The sequence below is a fragment of the Schistocerca cancellata genome, chromosome 2 (assembly GCF_023864275.1).
Source record: "Schistocerca cancellata isolate TAMUIC-IGC-003103 chromosome 2, iqSchCanc2.1, whole genome shotgun sequence".
NCBI classification, from domain to species: Eukaryota; Metazoa; Arthropoda; class Insecta; order Orthoptera; family Acrididae; genus Schistocerca; species Schistocerca cancellata.
Window position 1 is genome coordinate 1,128,180,221 of NC_064627.1, and position 18,590 is coordinate 1,128,198,810.

Here is an 18,590-nt window from a genome sequence, read left to right on the forward strand (position 1 = left end):
ACCTTTAAGTAAGTGTGCCCTTGTGCTCCTTCATTTAAAAAAAATAGTTAAACGTTAAGTATTCCGTTCCGCCCCGAGTTACCCTGCATAAGGTATATGGCCAATTACCTTTAACTTGATGGCCCTTAAGGTCTCGATAAATATGGTAACTTTATCCAGATTTACGAGATATATTAAATAATGAAACTTTCATCCACTAAATCTGCCGTGAAGAACAGGAGATTTATGGAAAGTCACTTCTAGCAGATGACTCAGTTTTCATCATGCAGTATTGTAGAAATGAGACGTCTAATCACACTAACATTCCCCTGCTTAAAACAATTACATCCAATGTGATAGCTACATGCAAAACTCATGGTACAACAAATTTTTCTATACCGGGTGTCTACGTACCGACAATCATTTCCTGTGATTTAGAGTGTGATATGCTAGGGATTGCTCTGCAATTCACATTTGTTCCTCGGTGCTGTTACTTATTCAATTAATTTCAACATTAAGGGCGCACTACAAGTAAATATGTTGTCTTAGAGTTGCTCATGTGCTATTCATTTTTTTTATGAATTGAGAAACCACAACTGAACTTACGCAAGGAAAGAATAATATCTGTGCAAAACGTAAAGAATATGAAAGACAAAAAGCCTACGTCTTTACGCCAATGGGACACTCTGTAATTTTATTTCTCATGCTGTTAAAGTGTAATTACAAATAAACTTTAATAACTATGCGACACTATCGTGATGGAAACGTCTGTCTACGTTTAATCCCCTTGCGCCCTTATGGTTAGGCGCGTTGATGACCGGTAGTTTTGGACTCCAATTAAGCCGGGATATTCATTTGCTCGTACTCGTCACTGAAACGGTAATGTTCGCAAATATCAGCGTTGCCGGCGACGATACTGGGCCAGTTTTATTTTGAATTTAATTAAAAGCACTGTGTTATTTGCACTGGCGTCATTTATTTTACACCTGAAATTGTCGAGTTTTTCATGCAGAACAAGCAGTGTGAGTTAACTAAAAATTTAAACAGTGCAGTAAACCGTGGTCACGAAAACTCGCTTCTGTCTGCTGTCGTCTAGAGCGTGTACGCATAAAGAGGAGCTACAGTTAACAGCTGCTAAAAAAAATGTAGCGGTACTGAAATACAGGCGGCATTCTAAGTTTTGAAAATATAATGGCCCAACTTGGTATTCCATCAAAAAGAGCAGTTTTCAATATGACAATGATAATGATACTTACGCCTTTCTAGTAGTTTTGACTTTCTTTAAGACAATAGACTTTGACTGCTTAAATGTTGGCCTTTATGTTTTCCTATCTTTCGCTAATGTTTTCATTTCTAAGTAACATCTGTAATTAAATACCTCTACAATGTTTTGTGCGTATCTCCCTCCAGTATTTTCCTCCTCTACTATTTCTTCCTGAGCACGCAAACTACTCCTAGACGCTGTTGCGCAGAGCACCCAGTAATGTGTCCCTTCTTCTGGTAAGGGGTTCTCCTAGAAATCGTTCTTCACATATTCTTTCAGGCTCGTCTTCATCTTGTACTGTATATGTAAACTCAGTTATTAACTTTTTGTATAGTATCACCCCAACTGCCAGTATTTTCTTCTCCATTTTAGTGAGAGCCCTTCTTTCAGTTCCATAAAGGGCTGCGCTCCAGATGAACATTGTCAGGAATACTTGGACCATTCGTGCGAATTTACTTTCTTGACAGGACAACTGTGCCGTTTCCAGTTTTAATAATAAGAAAGTCATTAGCTTCCTCCCTAAATTCTTCATCACTTTCGCCTTTGCTTTGTTCATCCTAAAGACAAATTTTGGGCTAATTGTACCGTCAGTTCCTTTTAAGTCTCTCTTACTCGTTGCTAGAAGGGCTGTTTTCTCTACGAACCTTAGCAATGGAATTCCACTTGCACATTCATTTCTCTGCCGATATTTAGTTTCACCCCACTGTCCCTTCTCCGAAGCTCTTCGGCGTACTAGTTGAACAGAAGCTTTGATAAGCTGTAACCCTCAATAATACGAATTAGTCTTCCTTGACCTCCCAGTTGCATCCAATGCGTTGTGAGTTAGCACAAGGCTGACCATTTTTAAGCTATGAAATAAGTGTGCACGAGTAGTAGGTTGGATACCCAATCTGTTTCTGATTTGGTTTCCTTGTGGTTACATCAATTTACAGAGAGCGCGTGAATGACACCCTTAAAGTAGTTAATTTTGCAATCGTTGTCCAGCTGCTGTTTCTACTTACCCAATCGTCGAGGCGACAACTATATTTTGTAAGGAATGAGATATATAATGAAATGGCCGTCAAATGATAATGTTAACGATTAATGCCAACCACCACAGCTGTGTTGATAAACATTTATTGTACCACGGCCGGTTCCTTTCGTCAGAACGTCATCAGATTACCGAGCTGTGCAAAATTCATGATACGAGTATAAGACGTCTAGTTATGTTACGCACCATTAGAGGCAAAATGGGGAAATGATGGCAATACAAACATTCTACAGAGCGCCAGCTGTTATCTGCACATTTTCTTACAGAGTTACATAACATAAATATAGTCATGATATTGGCACAATATGCAGACGATATTGCTCTCACATATCAACATCAAAACTCCCACAATTCCGAAAGAATCATTGAGGAAGACCTTATCAAAATGGATGAATATTTCGAAACATGGAGGCTCAGACCTAATACTTCTAAAACCCAAGTCTCCTGTTTCCACCTCAACAACAGACAGGCAAACTATGCACCCCACGTAGAGTTCAGAGGCCAGCTGCTTAACTACAATCCCCTCCCAAAGTATCTGGGAATTACATCGGACCGATCTCTGACGTCAAGGAGCACTTATACAAATGCGCAGCAAAAATCAAAACCAGAAATAATGTCCTACACAAACTCAATGGAAGTAGCTGGGGAGCAAGCGCCACAGTTCTCAGAACATCTGCTCTTGCACTAGTGTATTCGGTGGCTGAATACTGCGCTCCGGTCTGGCTAAACAGCACTCATACAGCAACGGTGGACACCCAGCTAAACGACACAATGAGGCTCATCTCAGGCACTATTAAACCAACGCCCCACCAATGGCTCCCGGTACTGTCTAACATAGCCCCACCTCACCTAAGGCGAAGATCTGCACTGAAAAGGGAATGGCAAAAGTGCGCTAACAACCGTGACCTACCCTTACACGAAGACTGCAAGAACCCCAGCCACAGGCTCAAGTCCAGTAAGCCATCATGGAGATTAGGGCAACAGCTGAGCGAGGACAATTATGACATCGACGAAGCCTGGCGTCGGGAATGGGATATGTCTAACCCTGATCGCCTTAACTTAGTCTCGGACCCAACCGTACGGCCCGAGGGCTTCGGTCTTCCCAGAAAATCTTGGACAACTTTAAATCGTATCCGAATGGTAGATGTAATTACTGGAAGCACAAATGGGGACAGACTGACTCACCCAACTGCGACTGTGGGAATCCACAAACTCTACATCATATCGCAATGGACTGCCCTACGAGGAGATTCCCTGGCACAATGCAGGAGCTGCACCTCCTGGAGGGAGATGCCTCTGGCTGGCTGAGGGACTTGGACATACAACCATGAGTCTGGTCTACTCTTTTCCTTCTGAATAACCGATTACTAGATACTATTACTATAATTTCTATGTATTTTTGTGTATTTTGTTTTTACTTCCTTTTTTAGATCTAATAATTGTTTGTTGCCTGTAACATATTGACCATTCATTGTTTTATACGTTGTTTGTGTTATTACTTACTTACTGCCGTATTCTATTAGCCATACGAAATATATATATATATATATTGGCACAACTCGGCAGCCTAATGATGTTGAACGAAACTATTCGTGGCACAATAAATGCGGATCAGTACAGCTGTTGTGGACCTAATTAACATTAGTATCGCTTAGCTGCGGAGCTCAGCACAATACAGCCCAGCACAATCAGTATTAATGCCTCCAGATAAACTATATTGATTTGAGGTTTACGAAACGCAGGCAACTGAATTAGCGTAGCCATTAAGTGAAGTAGCACAGTGGATAAAAGAGAGGATCCGTATTCGTGAATAGCAGATTCACAGTTCCGCTATGCCATCCTGATCTAGGCATTAAACGGTTCTCCTTCACCAAGTCCGAATTACGCTGGCAAGCGTCCATCAAGGTAAGCGCGACCGGTTTGTTCCTCTAACCTCGTACAGCTGACGTGAGCCTCGCTCTATGACCATTTTGCGGGGTAGTTCGAGATTCCCGCCGTCTGGTGATCAAGACGGTGACAACGGACTGTGGCGAAACTCAGCGCTCTTGTAGACGGAAGCTAACTCGACAAACAGTCACCATCTGATTCCTTTTCGTACAAGAGCACTGTTACAATACTGTGCTAGTCTGATATGAAATCGAAAGTGCGTCATAACCTCTTTGGCCGTAACTAAGCAACCGCCTCTTTCGCGTCCCGACAGTCGACCGGCGCTATCTCTGTTGCGCCGACTAGCAGCAGCACGAATGTGCTCCCTCTCAGTGTTGATCACAGATAACTGAAGGATGGCCATCCAACAGCAAGTGTTGGCAGTTAACGTGGGAGAAGGACACTACAGGCAACTACCACAACTGAATGCCACTTTGAGCGAGAGTGTGTGTTGCTTATCGGACAATTTACGTGCGTGAGAAACACATTAATCGGGATCGGTGGAATATGGGCTTCGTACTGCGTCTGTTATTTGCTATCAACAGTAATCACGCGCAAGGTGAAATGTCAAAGCCATAAGGACTTGTTTGGTGACCATCTTAATTTTTAGACTGTATGAACTGCTATTCCCAGGTATCACCTGTGCCGTAGGGTTCTTTATACTATGTGCTTTAGGCTTGAGTAGCCCCGAGTTTACACTGAAGAGCCAGCGAAATTGGTACACCTGTGTAATATCGTGCAGGGCCCCTCCGAGCACGCATAATACCGCTACATGACGTGGAATGGACTCGACTAATGTCTGAATATGTGCAGGAGAAAACTGACACCGTGATTCCTCCAGCCCTCTCCATGAATCCGCACGAGTACGAGAGGTTAAGAAAATGGGAGCACTATGAGACTTAACTTCTGAGGTCATCAGTCCCCTAGAACTTAGAGCTACTTAAACCTAACTAACCTAAGGACATCACACACATCCATGCCCGAGGCAGTATTCGAACCTGCGACCGTAGCGGTCGCGCGGTCCCAGCCTGTAGCGCCTAGAGCCGATCGGCTACCGCGGCCGGCCAAGTACGAGGGGTAGGAGACCTCTTCTGAATAGCACATTGCAAGACATTCCAAATATGCTCAATAACATTCACGTCTAGGGCGTTTGATGGGCAGCTGAAGTGTTTAAACCCAGAAGAGTGTCCTTGAAGCCACTCTGTAACAATTCTGGACGTGTGGGGTGTCACATTGTCCTGCTGGAACTGCCCAAGTCCGTCGGAATGCACAATGGACATGATCGGATGCATGTGATCAGATAGGATGCTTACGTACGTGTCATCTGTCAGAGCCGTATCTAGTCGTACCACGGGTCCCATATGACACCAATTTCACACGCCCCCCACCATTACAGAGCCTATTCCAGCTTGAACAGTCCCCTGCTGACATGCAGGGTCCATGGATTCATGAGGTTCTCTCCATACCCGTACACGTCCATCTGATCGATACAATTTGCAATATAGATTGTAGAGCGCAGCAATCAGTCATCTGTTTTTAGATTTTATTACGCAGATCCAGAATTCGGCTAGTGGCTAGGCATTCTCAATGCACTATTTTCTATTCTCGATGCATGTAAGTCGCTGTTGTTCGGGCATCAGTCACATTTGTTTGAATTGCGTAATAAAATTTAAAAAAGATCGAATGATTGCTGCACTCTATAATTTATAAGCCACACAACAGTCGCTGAGTGCACCCACTTTCTGAATGGAAGGTAGCCTGATGACAGTTTGAAGTGACAAGTGATACTCGTCCGACGAGTCAACACGTTTCCACTCATCAACAGTCCAGTGTCGGTGTTGACGGGCCCAGGCGAGGCGTAAGGCTTTGTGTCGTGCAGTCATCAAGAGTACACGAGTGGGCGTTCGGCTCCTAAAGGTCATATCGATGATGTTTTGTCGAATGGTTCGCACGCTGACATTTGTTGATGGCCCAGCACTGAAATCTGCTGCAATTTGCGGTAGGGTTGCACTTCTGTCTCGTTGAACGGTTCTTTTCAGTCGTCGTTGACCCCGTTCTGGAAGGATCTTTTTCCGGTCGCAGCGATGTAAAGGATTTGATGTTTTACCGGATTCCTGATGTTCACAGTACACTCGTGAAATGGTCGTACGGTAAAACCTCACATTATCGCTACCTCGGAGATGCTGTGTCACATCGCTCGTGCGTCGGTTGCCTAACACCACGTGCAAACTGACTTAAATCTCGATAACCTGCAATTGTGGCAGTAATACCCGAGCTAACAACTGCACCAGACAGTTGTTGTCTTATATTGGCGTTGCCTACAGCATCGCCGTATTCTGCCTGTTTACATTGTATTTTAATACGCATGCCTATACCAGTTTATTTAGCACCTCAGTGTATTTAAAGAGTTTACCGGATGCACTACCTTACATAGGTAAAATTCGTTACGTCACTGTTACTTGTGTGTATCAGGTATGAGGCTGATTAGAAATTTATGAATATTATATTACTTGTTCTAGTAATCTATTGTGTACTCAGCATAGATGCAAGTTTAGTTTTTCTGTCTGCTTTGAAGCGATGTGGGCGTCCTCGTTCATGTTTTATTTATACATTCTTTTATGAAACTAGCTTCAGGAACTCAGTTTAAAATGAAGTTATGTACCGTCCTAGAGGTTTGTATCTGCTTATGTTACGTATATTGCCTGTATAGGATTAGAGGCCCGTTTGTAATTTATCAGTATTATTTCTGGTGGCTTTGCTACTCAGATTTAGTTTTACTACTTGTTATTTAAAATAGCTGGGCGTTGTCCTTTAAATTTTATTTGTACTTCTTTTATCATTGCCCTTTTATTCACTGTCCTTTTTTCTTCTTTTTTCTTAATAGTAGCTCATTGCCCGCTCTGATGCGATAACTATTTGTTCAGTCATGTTGGACGTATTATTGTTGAAAAACTTGTTGATTTTAATGTTTTTCTCTCTCTTATAGTTAATACTGTGAAGTATTTAATCTGTGCTGAAGCCAAGGCAAGGCGTGGGTCTAACTCAACCTCTTAACATCAAGTTAAATGTTTCAGTTTGTAATTCTAAAATTGTATTGTCTTTTGGTTTCATTCATTTGAGTCTCTCAGTATTAAAGAAACACTTAACTATTTAAAGTACAATTTTAAAAATAAAAATTTCTTCTCTGGTTTAAATGTTGTGTGTCCGTGAACTGGCACCTTACGACCCCCAGCACCTCGTTTACTAAAGTATTTCCCTGTCAGCTACATTAAATTGTAAAAATGTGCATTGAATGTTAATTCCAGCAACCAAAGCTAATTCAGAATGAACTATTGTAAGCGATTAACACAAACTTCGCACCTACTTGAAATTACTCATGTAAGCAAACTACGAACAATGAATGCGGTAACTAACACGGCATTTTCTATAGTTTACGATTGTTTTGGAGGAGGCCTATCGTGTATATGAATGGTGGAACCTCATTCTTTATGCATACAAAGTGTATCTGTCAGTCGCCCAGCATTCATCATACGTCCCAAGCAGGGATTACGCCAATAAGTGAAAGGCATTAGGGGCCCTATGGACGCATATTTACATGTTCCAAGCAGAACTGTAATAGGACAACAAGTGACTGATTTTAATACGAAGTACCCTACCCCAAACACTTTTGTAGCTAGCGGAGCATAGAAGCAGATACAGTGAATACTACTATCTACTTTGACCAAAATAATTAATGCAAAATTCGGCGACAACGATATCGGTAAAGTAAACGTCTCTTCAATTTTTGGGGTCAAAGATAAAGTGACGATAGTTAAATAAAATTGCAACTGCCTGTTGCCTTTAGTCTGAGGATCTTCGGCTACCATTCAAATATTTTATGAAGTTTCGTCAGCACGAGGCGTTATCCTTCTCAAAGAAGATTCATCCTGCACTGTTGTACCTTGTCACGCCGACGTCTGAAATACTTTCCCTGGCGAAACACCGGGTGCATCACGAAAGAAACGGCGATCGAAGATTCGGAGACACGTGTCCAGAGGCAGTTGGTCACGAAGTGGCCACAAAAGCCTCAACCGTTTTGTACAGTCACAATACATAAATTTAAATGAAAGTTATTCTAGAACAAATCTTTCACTCTCCATTAGGGTTTACACTGGTTTAATATTTTTTGGCAGATTACAACAGTGAGTCGGACTGGGATTCGAACTTCAAACTTTGCCTTTTGCAGGCACTGGTCTTACTGGCTCAGATATCCAAACACAACTCACCAACTATCCTCACACCTTCAATTCGCCTCCGAATCACTATTCATCCTCAGACCTTCAGCTCCTCGAGCACCTTTTTCCTACTTTCCCAATTATAGAACAGCTTTCCTGAAAAAATTCTCTTCACTCCTAAATACATCATTGTAGTATACTGAATTTAGAGACAACAAACTTTTCTTTGCATATTCAGTGTAGTAGAAAGTAGACTAAATAACATAAAGAAAAATAGAAACAGAACGGCTTAAACTTCTTTCTCTGCAACAACTCTTTTTACGCAACATACGAGGTGTAGAACCGAAGTAAATACGTATTATTAAATGGTCAACAAGTAATCATTCATGCAGTTTAATAATATTTTCATTGCTGTTAAAGGAACTAGATGATTCACATCGCAGTTTTATCGTGATTATGACATACGTAACTAACTTAAAATTTAAATTCAACGAGTGACGATAGCCCAAATTTTTTTAGGAAATGAGACAACTAAATCTCGCATCACTCGATACATTCACCTCATACTGCGAAGCCTAACACAAGAGGCTGAATAGGTCGCACTGAGGTACATGGAGGGTAAAAATTATGCTTCATACGGAACCAGCCTTCCATGGAGACTGAAGTTTTTGCCATATGGAGTCCGTTACTCTGTTTCAAAGTTCACGCTTCCCTTCCTCGCGATGAGGAAGAAATTTAGGCATCGCTGCTCCTGCGTCGAGCTCGAACGAGCCGCCGTCCTTTTTGCCCTTTGCACCAGCGGGCGCCCAACGCGGAAACACGGAAGTGTTGCGAGGAAAGGCGCGCGGCCTGTATTGTTTTCTTTCTCGCTACTCACTTCACGGAGAACAACTGTGACAGCTAAAAAAGAATCACGTCGAAAGAGGCTGTTATACCCTGTAGCTGATAAACAAATTCGTGCACCATGAATTATTACTACGAGGCGTATGGGATTTGAAATCCATGACATGTTTGCTCAGTTACACAAATTAAACGAGGTAATTTCTGGTAATTTCTCCCGATAAACAAAAAAAAAATGAAATGTAGGGGTCGTTGTGTGGCATTACACTTATAAAAATTGTAAATTTCGCGCCATGTGCACATCTAGAAATCTTACCTCGCCACCACCGATATGAACTACTGTGCATTGCTAAGGAACTAAGGAACTACTTGTAACATTTTAGTGCACCGTGAGGTAAGGAGCTAACTGTAGGAAATTAATATTTAAGTTTTTTAATTGGTGTTTATAACTTACGCCTTACAAACAACTTTTGCTCAAGCAATTGTTCAGAGTGAAGATATCCAGATTAATATACACATAACAACACAATATATTGACGCAACTGAACTTAAGCATGTGAATCATTTATCACCAGTGCTAACGGCCGCTGTTTATGATGCGGCTGTACTTACTTCTTCATTAATAAATGGTTCAAATGGCTCTGAGCACTATGGGACTCAACATCTTAGGTCATAAGTCCCCTAGAACTTAGAACTACTTAAACATAACTAACCTAAGGACATCACACACACACCCATGCCCGAGGCAGGATTCGAACCTGCGACCGTAGCAGCCTCACGGTTCCGGACTGCAGCGCCAGAACCGCACGGCCACCGCGGCCGGCTCTTCATTAATACTCGCAACACTTTATTCCCAGAAGAGTGTATTTCAAGGGTATGTTGACAAGCTTTTATCGACGAATCTTCGCCGGCATAATACAACACAATTTCTTCAAATTGCACTTTGGAAACAATTCTTTGACAAGAATTTTGGGCGGATTTTACCCGCGTCGTTTGAACGACCCGGTTTCTACTAAGTTGTCTACTAAATTATCTTTCAATTTGAATGACGCCTGCCTCGAAACTTTTCTCTATACTTCACCTTTACTTAGGTTCATCTATGAGACTTAGCTTCTGAGGTCATCATTCCCTAGAACTTAGAACTACTTAAACCCAGTTAACCTAAGGACATCACACATATCCATGCTTGAGGCAAGTTTCAAACCTGCGACCGTAGCGGTCCCCCGGTTCCAGACTGTAGCGCCTAGAACCGCACGGCCACTCCGGCCGGCATATTTCTGTCTTTACAATTTCAGATACGAATAAAATCACAGATAAGTCGTATGTGATTGATATCACTAAAAAGCTCAAAGTAGAGGGTAAAAACTGTAAAATACTTCAAGCAAGTAATTGAGGAAGTAGATTGGAATTGCTACTCTGGGATGAAAAGGTTGGTACATGAGAGGAATACGTGGCGGACCGCATTAAATCACTCAGAAGACGTATTACTAAAAGAAAAAAATTCTGATGTCGTTAAATGCCGGAATCCAAGAGTACCTATTCGGTTATTTAAAGTTGTTGTTGTTGTGGTCTTCAGTACTGAGACTGGTTTGATGCAGCTCTCCATGCTACTCTATCCTGTGCAAGCTTCTCCCAGTACCTACTGCAACCTACATCCTTCTGAATCTGCTTAGTGTATTCATCTCTTGGTCTCCCTCTACGATTTTTACCCTCCACGCTGCCCTCCAATACTAAATTGGTGATCCCTTTATGCCTCAGAACATGTCCTACAAACCGATTCCTTCTTCTGGTCAAGTTGTGCCACAAACGTCTCTTCTCCCCAATCCTGTTCAATATTTCCTCATTAGTTATGTGATCTACCCATCTAATCTTCAGCATTCTTCTGCAGCACCACATTTCGAAAGCTTCTATTCTCTTCTTGTCCAAACTATTTATCGTCCATGTTTCACTTCCATACATGGCTAGACTCCATACAAATAGTTTCAGAAATGACTTCCTGACACAGATTTAACTCTCACTAACACTATAGTGCTGACAATAATAGCTTCTCACATCGACTAGCAGCGTGACCACAACTGTCTTCGCAAATATTTCACGTTTTCGAAGTACAAAAACTTGCAGCAACCGTGTTTTCGTGTCAGTCCTCCTTAACGAAATTTTATTCCGAGAAGTCATTTTTAATTACTCTTGTACGAGCGCAAGGACAAAGTTCCAGGTCGGAAATTATCACGCTTCAACAGATAGTCCATTATTAATACGAGCAGTTTCGTTTATTCTGTGACAAAGTAATATAAGGACACAGCGAAAGAGTGCTACATCGTTCGCTGTTTTGATCATAATCTGTCTCTCCCAATGATCGCAGTTATTGATAAATGTTGTAGAATGAGGTGGGTAATATTGGTATTACGCCATCAGACTGTTTACTGGGTATAGCTTCTCCTTTCAAGATCACTACTACCTTTTTATACTTCTTTTTCATTTTACATTTAATTATTTTTTCAGGTAAGAAATCATTATCAAGGTAATTAAACGATATTCGACATTCGGCTGCAGTCCATCTATCCATTTACTGGATGTAGTTTTTCCTTGAAACATCATTATACCTTTCTCTACTACTTCTACCTTTAAATCATTTTTTCAAATATGAAAGCATCACCGAAGTCTTGTGTAAACGATATTTGGATTTCCTTCAATTATATTCCATTTATCTATTCGTTTATTAATTCATTTACTTCTTTTTTAAACTGAATAGTCTCTATGAAGGACAGTTATCGATCATATAAGGTTAAATGGCCAATAATATGATGCCATTAAGATAATTTCGGAAGAGAACAGTTCGCACCCTGGTTGCCTGTCTGTCTACTTCAGGCAAACATGATTCAAGCAAATCCCCGGTTGAGTCCTATAACAAGGTCACGGCCATTTTCTTCCGTCTAAAATGACCTTGTTTCCGATTGGACGTTTGCCGCCCCTCCACCTTCCAACAAGACGTCCACACATCTACCCTCCCCCTCCTTCCACCGTCAAACACACACACGAAACTGACAGTCCATCCAGATGTCTCTCGAAGCACGCCATTTTCTCCTTACCATTAAATATTGCGATTTGACTGATCACCTACGAACGGAGCATGTCTAGTGAAACAGTTCAAATGGTTCAAATGGCTCTGAGCACTATGGGACTTAACATCTGTGGTCATCAGTCCCCTAGAACTTAGAACTACTTAAACCTAACCAACCTAAGGACATCACACACATCCATGCCCGAGGCAGGATTCGAACCTGCGACAGTAGCAGTCGCGCGGTTCCGGACTGCGCGCCTAGAACCGCTAGACCACCGCGGCCGGCAGTGAAACAGTGATATCAGAGTCGATGACTACTGACAAATATATAGAAGCGAACTGGAAAGTCAAATATGTCCAAGATTGCCCTCGCATACCCTTATGGTAAAATTCCCTTGTTTTCGCTAAGACGTCAGAATATGATTCTAGCATCCTTAATTATTGACATTATAGTGGCCACAAGTGATACATCAATACCAACAGTGTCTGCAAGTTGCACTAAAGTGATTTATAGAAACTATAAAAAATACTGTAAAATATTGCCGTTCTGCTTTCCTAATTAGGCCTTTCCCTAACGAAAATCTAAGGACGACGTGACGCTCATTCACATCTCTTCGATTTTATAGAGAGCTTTGAATAGCGGCTCGTATGAAACACTAATGCACACATACTTTCAAGAAATCAAAGTATCTTTCATTCGCAGTGTGATACGAGCCTAGAGATGTATTTCTTCATTTTATTTGCTGCTCCGAAAACAGTCCTAAATGCTTCTGTTTCTGTTGTACGTTAAAGCTTAAACCAAAAGTTTGAATTTTGTGCAGAACTTGTTCATAGAATTATATTTTTGGTACTTCTGGTAGACCTGTTCGCCGTAGGTTAGTCATTTGTGCTTCCTAGGTCGACATGTGGTCCAGTTTCCTAATCGTCCTTTGCAGCATTTAACCACTGTTGTTAGCTGTGGGTCTGTGTAGTGATGGTATGACGCGAAACGGACAAAGATTTATGTCAATGTCCGTGTCCATGTGCGTCGGTGAATATATTAAACTGTCAGTTGGTGTCCATTAGTTTCAGATAATGATAGGAAGACGTGACAAGGAAACGTGAGTGAATCTACTTAGACCAGCCTTAAAATCAATGAGTGAATGCGTGCAGTTACTCATTTAGCTCAATAGACACAGTCGAGAGTTTTCTGATAAGACAATACTTCCAGTCGGCTTCGAAAGATGCAAATGAGCAGCACACGCAGGCAATCCTTGCATCAGATTGACTGCTCTACTGAGAACGATTCTCGAAACTGCTTCAGTGTTTGATGTCGTCATCATGTCATCAAATGGGAATAGACCACACTACTAAGGCTTTAGGCAGTACATTTCTTCCTTACTATACAACTACGGAGACACGCTGGAGAATTCACTACGGCCTTTCCTTCAAACATTGTTGTGCAAACTGAGAGAACCAATAAAACAATTCTACCACTCCACTGTAAGGATGTATGTTAGAACACTTGGCAGTTACCAAAAAAATGTTTTCCTGGTCCAAAATAAGTGGAGCGAAAAATCATGTGCCATAAGCACATAAAGCATTTAGGAGGATACAAACTAGAGTTATCGAATTAGTGCTAAGGCAACGCAAGAGATATGCTGAAGATTACGCACATGTCGACCTCACTAGAATGAGCAATCGGATGGTCGAGTGTCTGATTCAAAACAACGATCAAGTGCCTGATGGGAAGTCATGAATGAAAAATGACTGATTTAGGAAAGAGTTCACCGCATGCAGTGCAGAATGTCCCACGAGAAACTGTCAACATTCAGATGTATAACAGAAACGATCATTCGATATCGCGAAAGAAATCTCTTCTACGGCAAGTTGTATGCTTTCCATATTTTGGGAAGCGGTAATACGGATCAAAGCAAGAAAAAACGTTGGTTCTGAGGAGCACACCTTAAGAGCTATAAGCAGTTGTCCATCTTCGCTACTGTGAAACACATCTCTTCTACCTAGCATGGGCACTTTAGGCATGCACTCTAGAGCCTGTTTTTCCTCGACAATTTTTTATTGTTTTGGACCATACTACTTCATGTCAAAATATGGGCAGTAAATATGTTGCAATAGAAGTTGTTTGTTTCACCGTATTGAAGAAATACTCATAGCTTTTAAGGTACGGATTGATCGTTCCTGTCGTATTCCCGAGTACTGACCTGTCCACCTGGGACACCATTAATTGTCATAATTATCAAAAATTGTCGTTCACGTTTACTTATTCACGATACGCCAGTACCGCACACAAATTGCAATCTACGGCTCGCAAGAACGAAGCAGTTACAAAAAATTATGTACTTTGTGGTACCACCGAAATAAAATCCAGGAGGCTGAAATAATTTTGGCCACGGTAATGTTACGTACCTCGCGCAGGAGCAGAAAAATAGTATTTCACGATTGTGCATAACTTTTTCTTCAAAAACGGATCACACTACTCTGCCATAGGTTTCAGGGTATCAGGCACAATTCCTAAGCAACTGACGTCATAACAATGTACACGGCGTCCCTAAAAGCGTGTATTGTTAAGTCACAGAATCGGAATGCTTTAAGAAACCGGAAACGAACAACTTATTTTACAAAATTGTTTAATTGTACCATTTGTTTTCGTTTCACCCATTCAGTTTAGCATTTGCCAGTGTGGAGACCTCTGATAGTATCAAATCGAACACTGAAATGCCAGACACACGAGAAAGAGGGAAAAATTCCATTTGCTCAATCAATGGGACAGTTACTACTGTAAGAAACGACATTTTCTGCAATGCAAAGTATTCTATCTTTTTTTCTTGTCTACATGAAAAAAGTATCGGTTGCGGGCGATGGAAAAGTTATAATTACTTTAAAGTCGATTGTATTCCACGTCGATTATATTCCACTGCAATCTGTCCCTATTTTCCGTTATTACCATTTCCATGGACGATGTTTTTTCACCGCTCCTGGCACAAATTTTAGCCGAATCGAAACGAAATTTCGGTGCGTCATTATTACGTAACTAAGTTTTAAATTCCTACAGAAACGATTTTCTGGCAATGATTTCTGCTTTACAGGCAAACGAAACACATACCTGAATATAGCCGAATGAGTAATAGCTCCGTTTCATCAGCGCGTTGTATTTCAATGAGTAATACCTCCGTTTCATTAGCGCATTGTATCTCCTTGCGCAGCAAACAGCATGAATGTGTGTTTTATACACAGCGACTATGTAAGGTTATTTTATAAACGTGAAAAGGTCGTCATCTTTCTCATCGAAGTTTGCGGAAATGGCTTCAACTGCTTATTAAAAAAAATGAGCACTGAAATTTAGTTTCCTCAACTAATTATCAGGTACATTTCTCCATTACGAGTAGGTATCTAGGTGGTAGGCTTTTTCTCAGTGTTTCTACGTGTAACTAGTTACGGAGAGTTCGTTCCTGACCTACAGTAACTGTGAAATCGATGCTTCGGTCGTGTCATCGGAGGACCACATATATTAAACTACCACACACCACTTTGCTAGTCTGGCACGAAATACAGTAGATTAATGAAGTGTGCCTTTGTTACGCACTTAAAAAGTAAATGAAATGATCATCGATGAATAGTACCACAGTGCCAAAAAAACGAAAGTAGAGGAAATAAGGAAAGAATTTACCGGCGCGTTTCCGTTTTTAGTATTTACAGTACCGGCAAAGTAAGGTGTGTGTGATCGTCTCTGCCAGGAACTGGTTAATCTTTCACAAAGAAACGCATCACATATCTACACTCAGCTGCACGATTCACACAGCGAGGCACGAAATTCACGCTCAGTACTCCGAGGAACGAGAATGAGCAGTTTCTATAATGGCAGTGAAGCTTGTAACAGTAAATATACTGGAGACTGCAGATAGGTCGCCACTTATGCCTTCTCGAACAACATGTGTTTGACGTATAGTTCGCAAAAGATGAATTCGTAAACCATATGATTATTACACAGGCTACTGAGAACAAACACGCTACGAACAGGTGGGAATGGATTTGATTTTAGTATGTACAGCTCGTGAATGTGTTGACAAAGTCTCGTTTGGCACATCCACTGGGCATCTTTAACACCTTTTTCCACTTTACTCTTATTCACACGAGTCACATACTTTTAGTAATTTTAACGTCTGGCGCCTTTACCAAACCACTGTTTATGCACAATCCTATGTAGCTATTGACACGTATAACGGGCGATGATGGTACAGTCGTGTCACAAGTCGCCCAGCCTGAGAAACAAGCAGACACGCCCCTCTTTGCCTTCTAATTCGATTAGTTTCCATTGTATCTACGTGTGCTGACGATCATCAGATTCAACTGTCAACCGTATCATAAGGAACACTGTTTACTAAGCAACATATGAAATTCGTCGGTGCCACTACTCTGGCGTCATCGCGCCTATGACCTCAGTTCAGTCTCAATGATGAAAACAGCAACAATTGTTGCCTAGTCAGTGGATCGGCTGAAGATACCTAGGACACTCCAGTTTAGAAGGACGAAAGAATTCGCTGGTGATTGCATACCTTGTAGATCCCGTCGACGAGCTTGGTGATCTCCTCGAGGTCCATGGTTGACGTCATCCTGACAGGTGGGGCGTTAGCGTTCGGAAAAAGTTGTCGTAGCTACTGGTAAGGCGCGGCTACCAAGAGGCGACTGCTGTCATATTCCGCGGCTTCGACGCCTGCAAAGTGTCACCGTGGAGACGCACTCGTGAGACGGAGGTCGCGCCGATGGGACGGTGAAGCCGGGGTGCGCGCGCGAAGCAGACTGCCGGCGCACCAACAGCTTCCCAGCCGCCGCCTGCCCGCGGCCTCGGGCCGCTCTGCGCATGCGCGGCGCTCTCGCTCATTGTTGACGATGCACTCTGCTGCGACTCGCCCGCGGGGTAGCCGCTGTGTGTACCCGCGGCCCAGCTTTGTGGCGGCCCGCGAAATCAAAACACAGTAATTACGGGGCGCCGCTGTGTCTGACCCTGCGGGAGTCCAAGCGCTCGTGCTTGATCAATTGTAGATCAAAATTTTAGGTATCAGTGTGTTACGGTGCAAGCATATCCGAAATACCCGTTCTTGGTCTGGGCACCGTTCCTCCTCTTACTTGGGCTCCGTTAGATGACAATCGGTATGTCTTTAGGAAAGATAAATGCTTTAGAAAAGATAAATTGCTGTCACTCTTGCTACTGCAAGTAAGACATTTAGAATATTAAGACATTACTGGAGAGTTTGACAGAGCACTGAAAGACCTGAGTCGACACAAGGCCCCCGGAGTAGACAACATTCCATTAGAACTACTGACAGTCTTGGGAGAGCCAGTCCTGACAAAACTCTACCACCTGGTGAGCAAGATATATGAGACAGGCGAAATACTCTCAGACTTCTAGAAGAATATAACAATCCCAATCCCAAAGAAAGCAAGTGTTGACAGATTTGAAAATTACCGAACTATCAGTTTAATAAGCCACAGCTGCAAAATACTAACTCGAATTCTCTACAGACGAATGGAAAAACTAGTAGAAGGTATTAAAGTCCATGGAGAAGAAAACTTTGAGGTTAGCCGATGACATTGTAATTCTGTCAGAGACAGCAAAGGAGTTGCGACAGCAGTTGAACAGAATGGATAGTGTCTTGAAAGGAGGATATAAGATAAACATCAACAAAAGCAAAACGAGGATAATGGAATGTAATCGAATTAAGTCGGATGATGCTGAGGGAATTACATTAGGAAATCAGACACTTAAGGTAGTAAAGGGGTTTTGCTATCTGGGGAGCAAAATAACTGATTATGGTCGAAGTAGAGAGGATATAAAATGTAGACTGGCATTGGCAAAGGAAGAAGAGAAATTTGTTAACATCGAGTATAGATTTAAGTGTGAGGAAGTCATTTCTGAAAGTATTTGTATGGAGTGTAGCCATGTATGGAAGTGAAACGGGGACGATAAATAGTTTGGACAAGAAGAGAATAGAAGCTTTCGAAATGTGGTGCTACAGAAGAATGCTGAAGATTAGATGGGTAGATCACATAACTATTGAGGAGGTATTGAATAGAATTGGGGAGAAGAGAAGTTTGTGGCACAACTTGACCAGAAGAAGGGATCGGTTGGTAGGACATGTTCTGAGGCATCAAGGAATCACCAATTTAGTATTGGAGGGCAGCGTGGAGGGTGAAAATCGTAGAGGGCGACCAAGAGATGAATACACTAAGCAGATTCAAAAGGATGTAGGTTGCAGTAGGTACTAGGAGATGAAGAGT

The 18,590-nt window shown here is 41.9% G+C and overlaps 1 protein-coding gene across 1 annotated transcript in view; it reads right to left on the reverse strand.

The window, feature by feature from the left end:
• Positions 1-17,096, reverse strand: part of LOC126161268 (brain-specific angiogenesis inhibitor 1-associated protein 2-like) — a 627,170-nt gene extending 610,074 nt beyond the window's left edge. Inside the window, exon 1 of the mRNA XM_049917007.1 lies at positions 16,868-17,096. Coding sequence (XP_049772964.1) covers positions 16,868-16,924 — 57 coding nt within the window. The 5' untranslated portion in view covers positions 16,925-17,096. The remainder of the gene's footprint in view (positions 1-16,867) is intronic.
• Positions 17,097-18,590: the final 1,494 nt, after the last annotated feature.